The sequence below is a fragment of the Alligator mississippiensis genome, chromosome 3 (genome assembly GCF_030867095.1).
Source record: "Alligator mississippiensis isolate rAllMis1 chromosome 3, rAllMis1, whole genome shotgun sequence".
Classification (NCBI taxonomy): Eukaryota; Metazoa; Chordata; order Crocodylia; family Alligatoridae; genus Alligator; species Alligator mississippiensis.
In genome coordinates, this window is record NC_081826.1 from 61,732,386 (window position 1) to 61,749,149 (window position 16,764).

The 16,764-nt window shown below is 42.0% G+C and overlaps 1 protein-coding gene across 4 annotated transcripts in view; it reads left to right on the top strand.

Moving 5' to 3' along the window:
- The window catches only part of SLCO5A1 (solute carrier organic anion transporter family member 5A1), a 111,624-nt gene that overhangs the window by 73,759 nt on the left and 21,101 nt on the right, over window positions 1-16,764 (top strand). For all 4 annotated transcript variants that reach the window (XM_059723993.1, XM_019498513.2, XM_059723994.1 and 1 more), the window contains 2 exons: window positions 3,937-4,135; window positions 14,578-14,737. In XM_059723993.1, the coding sequence (XP_059579976.1) occupies window positions 3,937-4,135; window positions 14,578-14,737 (359 nt within the window). The remainder of the gene's footprint in view (window positions 1-3,936; window positions 4,136-14,577; window positions 14,738-16,764) is intronic.

The following is a 16,764-nucleotide window of genomic DNA, read 5'->3' on the forward strand; positions in this document are numbered from 1 at the left end:
AATGGCACAATTGGGATCTGATCCCCAATCCCAAAATTGTGCCTCCTGCCCTGAGCAAGTGGCATGTTAGAAGATTTTTTATTCCATGGGAAGCATGGAAGAAGCAGCCCTTGTGCTGCAGTTTGCAGTTGTAGGTCTTGAATCATTGGGGATGAAAACTAAAAGTGGGATTTCATCCTCACCTCTTCTGTTCTTGTCCTAGACCAAGAAGTCTTCAGACCAGCATGGTTACAAACACTGACTGTTATAACAAAGAGCAGAGTCACTAACACAGCATCTACCCAACTAATATTATTTGCTTTATTCTGACAAGGTGCTTAACAACCAAAGAAACAGACAAAAAACTCTGCTGCTTGAAGAATGGCTAATCCAAGAAGGAGGCTTCAAAAGCATAGGGAAGCAGGAAGGAACTAAAAATGAAGTTAGATGAAGGGAGATTTATTGACTTAAAAAAATAGGTCATGAGGAGGAAGGGAGGGAACTAAAGGAGTGAAGGGAGAATATAGGAAGTAGAGAAGGAGAATGAAATAGTGAGTTTTTGCAGAAAATCAAAAGCTACTAAAATGGACACTACACAGAACTAGGTCCTTAGCTGGTGTGAACTGACATATCGGAGGATATGTTCCATAGAATTCGGAACCTAAATATCTAACATTTTATCCTTAAATAGTGTTTCAAAATATCTTACCCTTCACTTTATGTAGTTGTGTGCTTCAGTAGCATTGTATATGATTCTTGGAAAAGGTACTCCATAGCTGATCCAGTAAATCAAGTTGCAGTTTTGTTTGATTTTTGGTATGCATTCAGAGATAAAATGTTCAGGATTAGTGAAGGGGTTGGCATTAGTTCCCACTCTTGTTCATACCCAGTTGTTGAATGTCTTGGGAACTAGTGATTTTGAAATATTTCCTTTGCAAGGGACATTTAATTCCCTTCTTTTAGAAAGAGGTAGAGATATTTATTCTACTCTGGGAGAATGTCTTTTTCTAATTTAATAAAGAATTATTATTTTAATAAAATGGATTAGTGCAATAACTCATATTTTGATTCATTAGTTATGACAGTACAATTTAGGTTGCTTCTATTTTCAACTTATTTTCACAATCCCAGTCTCAGCGTTTTTACAGAGATGCCATTTCTTTCTGGAAATGTTTGTAGTTAAAGTAGGTGGGGATTAGAATATGTTGTTATAGATTTTAGGGTCAGAAGGGACCTATTAGATCATTGATTCCAACCCCTTGCCCTGGGCAGGAAAGTGCTGGGGTCAGATGACCCCAGCCAGGTGTTTGTCCAATCTCCTCTTAAATACCTCCAAGGTAGGAGAAAGCACCACCTCCCTTGGAAGTCTATTCCATATTTTGGCAACCCTCACTGTAAAGACTTTTCCTGATGTCCAATCTAAATTTGCTGCCCTTCAGTTTGTGGCCATTGTTTCTAGTTACCCTGATGGGTGCCCTGGTAAACTTCGTATCCCTTATTTCTTGCTTCCCCCCCTCCCCCCCCCCCCCGATGAGTTTCTAGATGGCCACAAGATCATCTCTCAGCCTTCTCTTGTGGAGGCTGAAGAGATTTAGGTCCCTCAATCGGTCCTCGTAGGGTTTTTCCTGTAGGCCTTTAACCAGATGGGTGGCCCTCCTCTGAACCCTTTCCAGGTTATCTACATCCCTCTTGAAGTGCGGCACCCAAAACTGGATGCAGTACTCCAGCTGTGGCCTGACCAATGCTGCATAGAGGGGACACAGTACTCCAGCATGCGGCCTGACCTCCTTAGACTTGTTTGTGATGCACTTACTTATGCAAGAAAGAGTGCAGTTAGCTTTACTTATTACTTCATCACATTGGCGGCTCGTGTTTATTTTGGAGTCGACCACAATTCGGAGATCCCTTTCTGCAATTGTGCTACTTAGAATGGTACCTCCCAGGCTATAGGTGTGTCAATGATTCTTCCTCCCTAAGTGCAACACATGGCACTTATCTTTGTTAAACTGCATCCTATTCTGTTCCGCCCACTTCCCCAACCTGTCCAAATCTGCCTGGATTCACTCCCTGCCCTCTAGTTTGTGTACCTCACCCCATAGTTTGGCGTTGTCTGCAAACTTGGACAGAGCGCTTTCTACTCCCTCATCCAAGTCACTAATGAAGATAATGAACAGTGTCGGTCCCAGGACAGAGCCTTGGGGGACTCCACTGCCTACATTTCTCCAGGAAGAAACTGACCCATCCACCACTACTCTCTGGGTGTGTCCCATAAGCCAATTTTCCACCCACTGGACTGTAATAATCTACATTGCAACTGTTTAGTTTATTTATAAGAATTGGGTATGACACTGTATCAAAGGCCTTTTTAAATCTAAGTAAATAACATCTACCTCTATTCCTTCATCCAAGCATTTTGTGACCCGGTCGTAAAAAGAAACCAGGTTAGTCAGGCACGATCTGTCTGCTATGAATCCATGCTGGTTGCCCCTTAGCATTATTTTACCCGCTGGTCCCCCACAAATGTGATCCTTAACAATTTTCTCAAAGCTCTTGCCAAGGATAGAGGTGACGCTAACCGACCTATAGTTACCTGGTTCCTCATTCCTCCCTTTCTTGAATATAGGGACCACATTGGCCCTTTTCCAGTCCTCTGGGACCTGTCCTGAGTGCCATGAGTGCTCAAACAGTGGTTCTACTATGACTCCAGCTAATTCCCTAAGTACCCTAGGATGAAGATCATCAGGGCCTGTTGACTTAAATACATCCAAACCCTTCCAAGTGCCCCTTTACTAGGTCAGCGCTAACAGTTGGTGGGTTGGTATCTATCTTGTGCTTACCTAAAGTCCCACTGGGATGCATGCTTGTATCCGTGTCCAGGAACACAGGTGCAAAGGAATCATTTGGGAGCTCCGCTTGGCCATCTTATCTGTTACCATATGTTATGATTGCAGCTGTATTTCAAAAGTCTTTTCAACTCTTGCATGTCCTATTAAAAGTAAATCAGTGAAGCCTAACCTAACTTTATAGCCCTACCATCTGGATTCGACTGCCTAAAATATCTGAAGTTCACGCTTGTTGCTAAATTAGCCCAACCATCACTTAAAGATTTACATATCAGTAAAGCACAACGGGTAGTGAGAGCCAAGAGAAACTTTGGTAGCACACGAACTTTGTAGACTTTAGCGGCTCCACAAGGCACTGGGGAAGAGGGCTACCATCTCGCCCATTGCCACATTACCCTTTTGTGGTTGTAGCAGTGAACTGGTATGGATCTCATCCATAAGTATGTGAAAACTTAGTGTGTTTTAGAAGCAAGTTGAGTCTCTTAATCGGCTGAATTCTTAAGAACCCAGATTCTGATATTCTTACTCATATTTAATCTTATTTTACTGTGCAAAATTCCTTTTAAATCAATGTGACTACTCAAAAAGTAAGGTGCTGTTCAATGTGAGTAAAGTTATTAGGATCCAGATGAATTCTACAAACACAAAAATGTACAGAGTGGTCAGAAAAAAAGACTCACTGTGGCAGTTATAGGTAGGTAGATTTAGTACTACCTTCTTGTATACTTCATTGGAACTAATTCTGGGAGTAAGAAGATCAGATTTAGCCCCACATTTGGATTTCTTCTTCAGACTATCATTAATGACACCAGACCAATTTGCATTACCTCTCCCATTCTAAAATAAATATAGAGCAGTATTTCTACTTGCATAATACAATAGTTCTGTTATGGTGTTTCTGTTGATGGGAGTATCATAAGGAGGCTTTTATTAATCCTTTGACATCACCCTAGAGCTCTGAGAATTCGGACTCAGTTTGCCAGTAGGAAGGTATACAGTGGAGTCCATAATGTGGAATTTGTAGTTATCTCAGTAGTGAGTGAAACAGTATTTCTTTTCTTTTCGATTTCCACAGTTCCTATTTTAATCTTACACTTCACTTTCCTCTTGGCAGGTGTGATTATTGTCCCAAGTGCTGGTGTTGGTATTGTCCTAGGTGGCTACATTATCAAAAAACTCAAACTTGGTGCAAGAGAGTCTGCAAAGTTGGCTATGATCTGCAGTGGTGTGTCTTTGCTGTGCTTTTCAACGCTCTTCATTGTTGGATGTGAAAGCATTAATCTAGGGGGTATAAATATACCTTACACAACAGGGTAAGTGTTTTTACATTGATGAAAAATCCAGCATTCTTTAAAAACCTGGGAGGTATTTAGAAATTTTTGGAGGTCCTCAAGAGTCCATTCATCAAGCAGGAATTCACTGAGTTTGTCAGATAAACTTACGCTTTTCTGATGTGGCCAAAATGCCTTTATTTTTAGCTAATTTACAGTGGAAAGCCTGTATCATAACTCATTGTTGGACAGGTGGGGGTCACCAGGCCACCTCAGACCTTTATTCTCTTGTTGGGGCTTCAGCCTTCCTGGTTTCCATCCCTCTACTCTGGCTGGTTCCTTAGCCAAAGACCACTGTTCTAGACCTGGCTTTTGGGCCTCAGCCCCAAGCTCTGCCCCTGTCTGGGCTCTGGGGCCCTGCAGCCCCTACGCTCTGCCCTTTCTTGGGCTCTGGGCACTCTAACTATGCCATGAGCCTGCCCCTAGCAGGGCTGAAGGCAATCATGTACCCCTGATGGGACCTCCAAAAACCACCCCTTACAGTCCCATCCAAACCACAGCACAATGTAAAAAGCCCTCTGGCTACAATAACAAATGATCCCCCATGCTGGGTCTCAACATTAACAGTCACTTCCAGTCTGAACTACCAGTCTGTCTCCCATACTGGGCCCCACTTCCCTATAGGCTGTAGGCATCTAGTTTGCAGGTCTCAGGGCCTGTCTCTTTTAGGCCCCCTGTAACAGAGCTCCTTCCCCTGAAGCTTGCGCACTGGCTACCCTGGCCTGGGCCCTAGCTTATATTTCATTCAGGCCCTGTCCCCTTCTCATCATGTGACTCCCCTGTCAGCTGACTTGACTACACGCTATTCTTTAACCCCAATCTGCTGGTTGCCTGTGCTACAAAGACCTTGTCCTTAAAGGGGCCTCACCACTTCTCAGTAACAGGGCAAGGGTTCCCTGTTACAAGTTATAATAGTCTTCTCAGCCCACTGGAGCATTTTAAGGATTAATGGCTGAGACCATAAATAATTTGGTCATGTAAGTCTAAATGAATAAATAGAACCATAGAACAGAGGAAATAAACAAGTTGAATGAACAGATTTTGGTTGTTTGAGACTGCAACTGTGAAATATGTTGCAACTCACTGAGCAGTGAGAATAGCATTTCAGGGCTGAATCCTGCAAAGTACTGGGAAAACATAATCCCTAGTGAATCCAGTGGAAACTAAAGGACCCAGCACTTTGCTGGTATACTCATCACTCCCACCCCTCGCCCCCCCAGGCTATAATACTTCCCAGGTTGAGAATCATGAATTCCTTTAAAAGATTAAGAGTTGCTACATGCTAGTGAGGAAGAGAGTAGTAGGAAGAACATGAACGGCAGGACTTGCTATCCTTAGGGAACCATTAACATACTTAGAAGACATTTTTCTTTTTGCTATAAAAAACCATGAGGGGCAGGTAGTGTTCTCAAGAAGAAATGGAGTTTTCCATGAACAGACTTCACTCTTTTACTCAAAAAGGGAGATGCGAGAGGGCACCATCTCATCCCTATGTGGGACCTCACAGGGAACATTATGTTAAGAACTTGATATCAGATGGGAGTTAGCTCTACCATGAGGTGATTCAGCTTGAACACAGGCCCTCATTGCTCAGCCTTCTGTACAAAAAAAGCCATCAAGTTTCACAAATATTAAATTGTCTTAGTGGAAGATAATCAAAAGGAGCAGCAAAGGACCTGCTACCTTATGCCTTTTCTTGTCCGTTCAGCATTCCAGGACAGGAGAGAGCCAAGGTAGATTCCCAGTGGTGCTAACCAGCAATGAGAGATCCTTTAGTCTAATTACATCTCATGTTTTCCTGATGTTTATCAAAGGAAATAAAACAGATTGATTTTGGTTATTTTTAGTTTTTTGATCCAGTTACAGCTACTGTGGGTTAATTGAAAGCTGTAGTTGGTTCAATAGATTTTGGGGCAGTCAAAACAAAAAATCACATCCTTCCCTCCCAAGCTTCAAGTTTTGTTCTGTTGGCCTTATGTTAACCCAACCAGCCAATCAACCCTCTTAAATTAAATGCAATGACAAAGTAGATCAAAATAACTACAAAAATAAATCAGGCTGGTGCAGTGAGAAGGTTCCTTGTTTGCCAGCTACATAAAAATCACGTCATTCTTAGCTTCTGCCTCTATTCCAGCTGCAACTGACTGCAAAATGACAGTCTTTTGAACTCTGTTACACTGTGTATTGTAAAACTTAAAGATGCAGTACTTAAGCACAATATTCTCCCTCTTTTCCCTTGTTTTGGCCATTTCGAAAGAGCCTTTGGCAGCCTGACTATGGGAAAATCACAGCATGCAGGGAAGCAGCATTAATATGACATTCCTCTGTTCAGGCACTCTACTTCCAAGCCCAACATTTAATTCCAAAACTCTTATTTTGGCAGCATTTTAAATATGGAATACAGTCTTTTCATTATTTTAAGGTGAAGACTAGGTGTACCAAGATAGAGACATAAAAGTCATCTCTTTTTTTTTTTTAGTGTATCTTTCCCCAGTCCAGTTTTTACATTGTAGACTTTTTTTGGCTGCACAGTCATTGGGGGCGAAAATGTTTTTTGGTGTTTGGAAAGACCGTAGTACATCCTGTGTGCTACTGTAATCTATATAAATAGTAATAAAATAATGCACAAATCCATTTGTTGTTTGGGTGTTGCCAAAATACAGTAAAGCAACTAATGCTTTTATCTGTAGCTTACTTCCTTAATCTCGTAGGGAATCCAGTTCATGATTACGTATCCCTTAATACATGGAAAATAACAACAGGTCCCACAGCTCTAAAAACTCCACATTCCATATCTTTTTCTCTCTTTCTTATTCCTCCCACCCTCTATGCAGCTGCTACAGGATAATAGTTGGTGAGAGAGAAAAACAAAGATTAAAATGACAGTCATAAAAAAGATTCCATGTTATCCTTGTTCCTGTCTAAAAGTTCATCTCCTTACTGGTTAAGCCTGTATTATGTCAGCCGAAATGTGGAATAATTTTCTTGACAATGCTGTTTATCAAATGGAATTCTGGGTTTTGTGCCTGGTGCATACATTCATCAAATTTGCAGTTGCTCCTTTTAATGAGGCAGGATGGGAATAGCAGGGCAACCCCCCACTTTCTGTTCAGATGGGGCCTCCAATCTGTGGAGTAGGTGGGAAGCAGAGGAGGCTGCTCCTTTGCTTGGCTCCCAGTTCCCCTTTGCCCTCAGCTGGGCCGGGAGGGTGGCAAGGAGAAGCCAGTGGGAACCAGAAACCAGGTTTGAGGACGGCCTCCCCAATCCCAATTCTCAGTCCCTGGGCTTTGGGAAAGAAGCAGAGAGCAGTGACTGCTGCTCTCCTCCCCTCCCAGACCAGTCTGGGAAGACAGGGGATCAGTCCCTAGCTCATTCCCCAAACTGGGCAGTCTCTAGTTTGGAGAAGAATCAGGGAGGAGCTGTTGCTGCTCCCTTTCCATCCCAGACCAAAGCTAAGTACAGACATTCAGGAGGTTAAATTGGGTTCAAAATGTCCAACCAATTTAAACTTACCTCATTTCAGTGCTGACTTTACACTTTCAGACCCAGTCTCAGTGACCGGCAGTCATTCTAAACCTGTAGCAGAATAGAATTTTTATATGCACAAACTGGTTTAAAATGGCAGAGCCCAGTTTAAGATAAACCTGGATCTGTGTAGCATCAGACTAATTTGATTTAGGTCAAACTGGTGCATAGAACTTCTGTACACTTTCCCTGTGCAGACCCGAGGCTGGGAAAAACCCAACCATTGGCCGGCCCCAGCGTTGCTTTTTTCATTCCCCTCTTCCCCTGCACTGGTCTGTTTTTTGCCCCCTGGCCTCTTGTTCCCTCCCAAGCCAGCACTCTTAACCCCCATCCCACAAGCTGCTCCGGGTGCAGCTGCTTTTATCAGCATTCACTGCTGCCAAAGTTGAGAAAGTAAGTCCCAGTGGGGGGAGGGGCAGGAGGGATGGGGGTATAATTTCACGGGGGGGGAACTCCCCCCACCTCACCCATGGGTCACGTCTGCCCCCTATCCCACTAGTGGGTTGCTCCAGCCCCCCCAGCCTGTGGGTTGTGCCTGCTCCCCTACCCCACCTGCAAGTCACACTTGGTCCCTCCACCTTTTGTGGCTCATGCCTGCCCCCACGCTACCCATGGGTTGCACCTGCCCCTCCATCCCCCAGCGGACCCCTCCAGCCTGCTGGACCCCTAACCCCTCTGGCTAGGCCTCCCATCCTGACTTACCTGCTGTGGGGCAGTCATTTTGAATTGATTTAACCTTCCCCTAATGCTCCCAAATGTCCGTACCTGGCTCAGGAGGAAAGTGTACAAGCATTAATTCTTGCAAGAGAAACTCTTATAGAGATTTTCCAGGTTGTCACCTGGAATTCAGCATGGCACTTCTCCTGGTAGAAATGTAATTCTTGTTGTATGTGGCCAAAGACACAGGTATGAGTATTGTACACATGTTATTTTACAAACCTGTGGATTGGACAGAGCTAGCTAGTGTTGCTTCTGGGGGTTACACACACCAATTAAAATGGGAGAGATAGAGGGACAGAATTTCTTTATGCAGCCAAATGTAGTGGTGTCAAGAGGAATAAAAAAACCTGGTAGGGCAGCTAGTTTGAGTACAAGAAATGAGTACATGAATAATTGTGATTTTTTGCCTCATTTTAAACTGTGATGATAAATCAAGAGTAAAATATTGCAGCAGTGTACCCAGTTGATAAATGTCACATTATGGCAAGCATGCCAATGTACAAGTCAAAGTGCCAAACTGATCCCCATAGCTTGTTTTCAAAAGAAAAGTATGCATAACATGAAACTTTGTCTTATTGGACAGTGTCTGCTCCATTTCCTGTAAAATGTTAAATGACAAGAAGTAGAATCAAAATAGGCCAGGAGACTGAACCTATTCTGTGGAGTGGAGGGCTACTTTGTAGAGTTTGTTCCATGGGACATTCCCTTCCAATGACCCTAATACAGACTTTGTGCCTAGCTCTCTAATATTTCTGTGAAACCTGTAGCATATAATTACACAGAAAAAATAAGGTCTTTGTGCTTGTCAGTATTTCAGATTAATTGGAAAGATCAAAAAATTGAAAATGTTCCCAGGAAGACAAAACTATGAAAAATCGGTGTCATAATGTTTTGGATTGTTTTCTGGGCTGGTGGCTTTCTGGAGATTTGGGCAATCCTGACAATTAGTCAGCTTGAAGAACAGACAGACAGTAATTGTGAACTCAGAGGAATTAGGTGCTCAGTAACCCATGCCTGACTTGTGTGACCCTACTTGTGGCTATAGCCCCTAGTTTGGGAAATGTTGGTAGCATTGGTACTTCATACATTTAGATACTTAAATACTTTAAGGATAAATATTTTTCTTAAATTATTATCATATTTCCCCTACCACCATCCTCACTGGAATTAGGTCACTGAGAGTCATCTCTTTTAAGTAAGATTTTTGGAACTTTAGTATGTGTGGAGTCTGGTTTGAATTGTGAATAATGGCTCATTTCAGTTCTGATTTTACCAAACTGGTGAAGAAGTAATTGTTTCTCTGTGTAAGTACATTTTCAACATAGCTTCCTGCTTTTCTTATATCTAATATGATATAAATAAGAGAAGACTCTGCTGATAGTGGGAAAGGCAACAAAACCAATCCCCATCCCAGATATTTAATTTTATATTCAAGTTTTGGCTTATTTCTAAAAATGTACATTTATTTTTCTTTCTGACAGTAGAAATAAAATGCTGAGAAACACCTTTGGTTGACATCTAAGTAAACCATAAACTGTGAAGATTAAAATATTTCAATGAATTTGTGAGGCTAAAAATCTGCAGTCACTAGTTATGGATATATTTTTAATCTTTACTCTGTAACACTAGATTGCCTTCATATAGCAAGGAAAGATGTTTAACAAAAGCAAATAGTCATTTATTAAAAAAATGTGGAGTTATTTAGCAGCTGGCAGACCTCCAGGTGCAACAGGAAGCATAGTGACAAGCACATATATGGGCAGAAGATCCAACAGAGCAATTACCTCGTTTATTTAAGTGTAGGAGCTGGGTGCAGAAAAACACAATACCTTTCATATCGTTTATGTGCTTTTTGCATTGCAGATATGGAGGTAGTAACTCACTAGAAATAGACTGCAATTGCATTAGGACAGTGGTGCTTAATTTGGTGCTTAATGGCCCCACAGTGGTGCTTAATGGCCACACAGGCTGGGTGAGTGGTATAGGACCAGTCCGTGTGCCAGATACCTCATATGGGGCCAGTCCGCGGCCTGATCTAGGATGAGATTGAGGCACAGGGTTGGTCCACAAGTGTAGTCTGGCATGCCATACCTTGTACAGCCTGACCCTGCACACTGGCCTGACTCTGTGTGCTGTGTCATCTGGCCTACAGGGCTCTCCACAGGTCTGGAAATTTGGCAATAGAAGACCTGCAATTAATAATTTGCCACTGCGCCCCCACTGCCACATTTTCAGAGCTGTGGGGAGACCCATGGGCCAAAGGTTGAGTACCACTGAATTAGGACATGCAGACTAGTGATCCAGGATCTCTGGGCTAATGTCCAAAAAAGCATGGGATCAAAACTTCTCTTCAGCTGTTGCCTGTCTCATGTCATCTAATCAAATACACCAGTCAAAAAAATGCATCGCATCTACCCAAAGAACCTTTCCTGCCCAGTCATCTAAAGGATATATTTACATTGCAGTGTAGTGTAGAGCTTATTTTGAATAAGCTGGCTAGTTCATCAACCTGGAGTACCACATAGGCTAATTTTACTCTGTTGAGATGTAGGACAAACAAACTTGTCTGGGTATCTCTATGTAGGCAGAGGTATAGGTTGTAGCTGTGTTGGTCTAAGGACATAGGCAGACAAGATTTGGGTAAATCCAATATCTTTTATTAGACCCACTCAGATAATTGGAAAAATTATTCTTTGCAAGCTTTAGGGTACAAACACCCTTCATCAGGCTGAGGAAGTCTCTGTAAGTACGCTACACTTCAGTGTACATATCCTGAGTTTCTGCCAGTAAAGTTCCCTAGGCACCCCTTTGTCTGCCTCTGATCATGAGTAGGCATGTCTACACGTGCCTCTTTAAGTGGGCTTAGCCTAAAATTGCCATTTTTAAGGCACATTAAAGGCACGTGTCTACACGTGCGCATCCTTAATGTGCCTTAAAAATGGCAATTTAAAGCCACATGAGCCTAAATTTGATAGCTAAGTTAGCTAAGTTTAGGCACAAATAGCTAAGTCACATTAGTGCATGTGTAGCCAAGCTAATGCACATTAACGTGGTGTGTGTCAATGGAACGACACTGCGTTAATGCACATTAATGCATCTGCACATGTGCTAATGTGACTTAGCTATTCATGCCTAAATTTAACGCACCTTAATGTACATTAGCATATCCACATGTAGATGTGTGCCTACATCACCTTAATGGGCCCTAACCAAAGGCGCGTTTAATTTAGGCACATGTAAATACACGTGCAGACTCTCCCAGTAAGTACAAGCACCCTAGCTTTGTCAGGGCTGAGCAGTTCATTGACTAGGTGACCTCTAATTCCCATTTTGCCAGCACAGGGTCTAAAATTCTTCGAAGTCATAGAAAAATAGGGTTGGAAGGAAACTCCAGATGCCTTCTAGTTCAGCCCCCTCCTAAGGCAGGATGATCTATACCCAAACGGTCCTATACAAATCCATTATCTAACATATTAGTAAAACTACAGTCAACCTTAACACACCCACAGGACATAATACCCTGATCTATCACAGGTAAATCAGGACCATGGCAGCCTGTTGTTGAAAGGTTCTTAAATTACACTTGAGAGATCCAAGGAAGATTCCCTCCCCTCCCTCCAACTTCAGAGGAAATCACCCCCCACCCCCCATAGGCTATACCATGGAGTAAATTCCTTCCTTACCCCAAATATGGCAATTGGTCTGACCCTGAATAGGGGGCAAGACCATTTAGCTAGGAATTTCTGGGTCTCAGTTGCAGCAGGAGCACTGGCACACCTGTCAAAATCCCCAGCCTTGGCTGCAGCTAACACATAAGGGTTCTGAGGAAGGTGGAAAAAACCAGACAGACCTGATGTATGTAGCAGCAGGAGGGGAAAATAATTCCTACCAAGACCCATGTGGAAGCCAGCAAGCCCAGAAGGATGGGAAATACCTATAACAGAACATACGTATGGCTACTGCTAGATCATCCCTAACCAATGCTTATCCAACCTCTTCTTTAACGTCTCTAGTGATGGAGATTCCACGACTTCCCTGGGCAGTCTGTTGCACCCCCTCACTGTTCTAATAGTGCAGAAGATATTTCCTGGTGTCCAGTTTAAACCTACTTTGCTGCAACTTCAAGCTAACTTCTTGACCTGGTTCCTTCCCAACTTGTTGAAAAGAATGAGTCTTGGTCCCACTCCTCAGCACAGCCTACTACTGAGATTTGGCAGCTCCCTGATCAACCTGCTATCTTTTGTGGCTCCTACTCTTTGGCAGCTACCTCTGGCCCTGCATTGTACAGAGAGAACGTAGATGCCTATTTTAGGATTCCTTAAGGTTAGAAACAAATTCAATGTGTGGATCTTGCCTACTGTCCTTATAGCCTAGAGTCAGTGCATCCCACATTCTAAAAGTAAGTGGATTCCATATGCCTCATAAAAAGTGGGTCAAGGTAAGTGACGCACGTTGCCAAAGGATATCCTAGGAGAAACAGTATTTGTGAGGCGAGGTTTTATCTTTTATTGGATCAACTTGTTTAGTTAGGAAAAAGAGGAAGCAAATTTTCAGGCTGGATTAGAATATCTAAATGATTCTAATAAGTAACAACAAAATAAAGGGAGACCAAGAATTATAGGTAGAGCCTAATTCTGTATTCACAAGTACTATCCTGCTGTGGAGTAAATTAATTTATTCCAGCCTAATTGGGGCACACGTGTAAATGCTGAGACATTTATTGTGCAGCTAGTCAGCTGTGTAGTAAATGTCTCATGTAGACTTGCTGTAAGTAGAGCTATTAGAACACTATTTGCACTCTACTGGGCATGGGCATAAGTACAACACTTTTCCTTAGCTTCCATGAAAAAGTACTGGCTTGGCTTAAGCACCCAACTCCAGTTGCGGGCTCCCAAATGAGAAGCCCAAGTGTAAGAAGCTACCTTTTAGAAATAGGACTTAAGTTCTGTTCTTCTTGGCTGCATTTTCTACTGGCTATCTTAAGCAAATGCCTACGTAACATGTTGGCTTCAGTGGATCTCGTACTGACTGCCTAAGTGCCTAACTGAGGGCTGATTGATGTTTCTATTAGATGAAAGTGCACCTAAGAATTATCCACCGCAGTGCTCACATGAGTGTCTTTTGTGACTGATCTCAAAAAGCCTATAATCTGTAAAACAAGTTATATATGAACAAACCTCCCTTAGGGAAATTTACTTATTTCACTGGCATAGCTGTCAGTATTGCAGAGCCAAATGAAATTTCCAGATAAAACATCTGGAATCACGTAAAACAATAAACCTATTTTTCTTTTTAAGATCGCTCTTCTAATTACATTAATTTAGCAATATGAAACAGGGTGTAAAGCCCAGAAAGTGCATAGAAACAGATGTAACTATAATCTGCTCTATTGAAAGCCTGTCACCATTGTCAATTATCTATTGAAATGAGAAATGAGATATTTTTAATGGAGTCAATTACAGTTGTTAGCTAGAATTTAGAAATTATTTCTATTTGTATTTATTTTTCATAAACCCTTATGCAAAGTTAACAAGCAAAGTTAACGTACCCTAGTTCTGCTGTTCATGTCACTTTAAACAATCAAGTTTGAGCTTCTGTGGTAGATAAAAGAGGAAATTACTGGCAAGATGTACCTAAGATATATATGGAGTTCACTCCCCTTCTCCCCCCCCAGCCCAAAATAGACAGTCTGTTGACTGTCCAGGAGCACCACATGACTATTTCGTTTAGCACATTTTGGGACTGGCTTAGGAAATTGAGTTTGAGGGGTTTTATGGAAATAGGATGGGATGGTAGATTAGAATTTGCATAGTGTAGTGGGATCTGGTTTAGGATGGGGCTTCTGTGTTTTGCTGCAGTACAAATAAATAATAGTAAGCATCAGGCTTTGTGTCTACTGATTGTTATGTGGGGGAGTGGGAGAGATGCTTTATTTATTTATTTATTTATTTTTACCAAGGAGTAATGCTTTTGTTTTTCATTTTCAAATTAAACACAACACTGCCTAGTACCAAGGATCATTATTCTTTGAGGTTGCTTTAATCCTTCTTTTAAAAATGCCTAAATCTTTCTTAGAGTAAAAATCTTTACTGTAATACAGAATATTTGAGTGGGTTGGTTTCTTGCCAGGCACTTAAGTGTGCATGCTGTTCCAGTATAATCTCTTTTTCTCCATTAAGTCCTACTCTAGCCATGGCCCACAGGAATCTGACTGGCAGCTGTAATGTTAACTGTGGATGTAAGATTCATGAATATAAACCTGTTTGTGGATCAGATGGAATAACATACTTTAATCCTTGTCTGGCTGGCTGCATCAATGGTGGAAATCAGAGCTCAGGGGTGAGTGCATCACAAACTTGTCCCAAATGTTGCAAGCCTACACTAGGGTCATAGATCAGCAGATCCTGGCAGGAGTTGGATGGATAGTGCCTCTTGAAGGCTCAGATCAGGTGTAGTGTCATAGAGAAGTAGGACTGGAAGGGACCTCCATAAGTCATCGAGTCCAACCCCGAATGGCATGCTTCCCTCTTCTTGGGTTCAGAGAAGGCCTGCCACAAGCAACCCTTATGCCTATATTTCCCCACAATTCAAGAGCTCAGAACATCAGCAGTCCAGCTTTCAAAAATCTGGGAATTTTGAGCATAAGCTAGTGCTGCACTAATGTATTCCAAATTAATCCTCCCTTTCAAAAAGTGATTTGAAAACCACCATGGGAACTTATATTTAACAGAATGCATTTATAGCATGGTCCTGGGGAGGCTGGGCTTGTAATACAAAGGTGCAGGATGGCTATGTGAATGGCTTGGGACCCTGCTAATAGGAAGATACAGGACTGGAAGGGACATCCTTGCATCACTGAGTACAGTTCCCTGCTGTAAGACTGCTCTCTCATATAATTTCCTTTCATAAATTTATTGAGCTCTTAAAGGAGATATTTTTTTGCCCCCATTATTCCTGCTTGTTCTCTCTGATGGTTCTTCTCCTGCTTATTCCTCTGGTGGTTCTTCTTCTTCTAATATACAACCTAAATTTATTCATGAGTAATTTACACCTGTTTCTTCTTGTGCCAGTATGGTCCTACTGCTTAAGTGTTGCTTCCTCTCCAATATTTAGTCCCTCTGGGCATTGTTACATGAACTCTAGAGGTAGGATGGGAGGGCACTTTAATTAGAACAGCTCTAAAAGCTGCTCTAATTGAAGTACTGCACCGTCTTATGTACCAGTGTTCCTGCACTTCAAAATGGCATTGGGACGCTTGAATGAAAACTCATTCGACAAACTTTAATTCAAGTGCCCCTGCCACCATTTTGAAGTGCGGGGATGCTGATACGTGAGACGTGGAGGCTGGCTGGAGCACGGTAATTATCATGCTCCAGCAGACTTGATCCGATGTGCTGTAATTACATCAGCTCTGGTATATTATAATTGAGTCCCTTCTCACCCCCCACCCCCCCATAGCATGTGTAATTACAGTACATTGGAGCACATCGCAGCACTTCTACAGGCATCCTCAGTGTCTTTAAACAGAGCAGTTCTGCTGCTTCTCAGCTTCCATTCTGCTAAGCCCTTTTAGTCTTCCTCTCTTCCACACTACATTTCCCTGATCAGATCATCCCAGTAGCTCTTCTCTGCAGCCATTTAGGTTTAAAGTAATTTTTCTTGAACATGGGTGACCAGAGCTCGACGCTTCATTCAAAATGACTTCTTACCAGTGCTTTTTTACAATGACATTAATAATTCCTCATCTCCTTGAAATACCCACCTGATACAACCTAATCTTTCAATGTCCTGAACCTGTAGGAACCAAACAGTTCTGGCCAGTGCCAAAGAAAGCACTGCATCTTGAAATTCATGAGTTTCCAAAGGGTTCATAGGAAAACAATGTAGTTTGTTTATAGTTGTAAACAAATGAGGCTGAAATTAATTTAGCATTATATATAGGATATAATATTAGATTCAAAATTTCTATTAAAAATACTGTCTCTAAAGAATGGATGAGGAAGATGGGGAATATCATGAAACATAGATTTGATCAGGAAGTGATTTTGGCATCTAGAAAGCACATTATTTACACTTTGTGCTCTTGCCTTTGGGCCGTCAGAGAAACAGGAGAACTAGCAATCCTAAAGTCATAATGTGTTAATTTTGATGGGATAATAGTAAGTATGAAGATCCAGATAACTCATTCACACAAAGAAGATTAGAGTGCTTTCTTTTATTTAAGAAGTTTGGGGGATTGGGCACGTTTTTTGGAGCCAACTATTTTGATATGATTAAGCCAAGTAAAAAATGTGGCTGTCATTCAGGAACCAGGAGAAGCCATTACAGAAATAGTCCGGGTAGTCCTGGGCTGGCAGGAACATGTC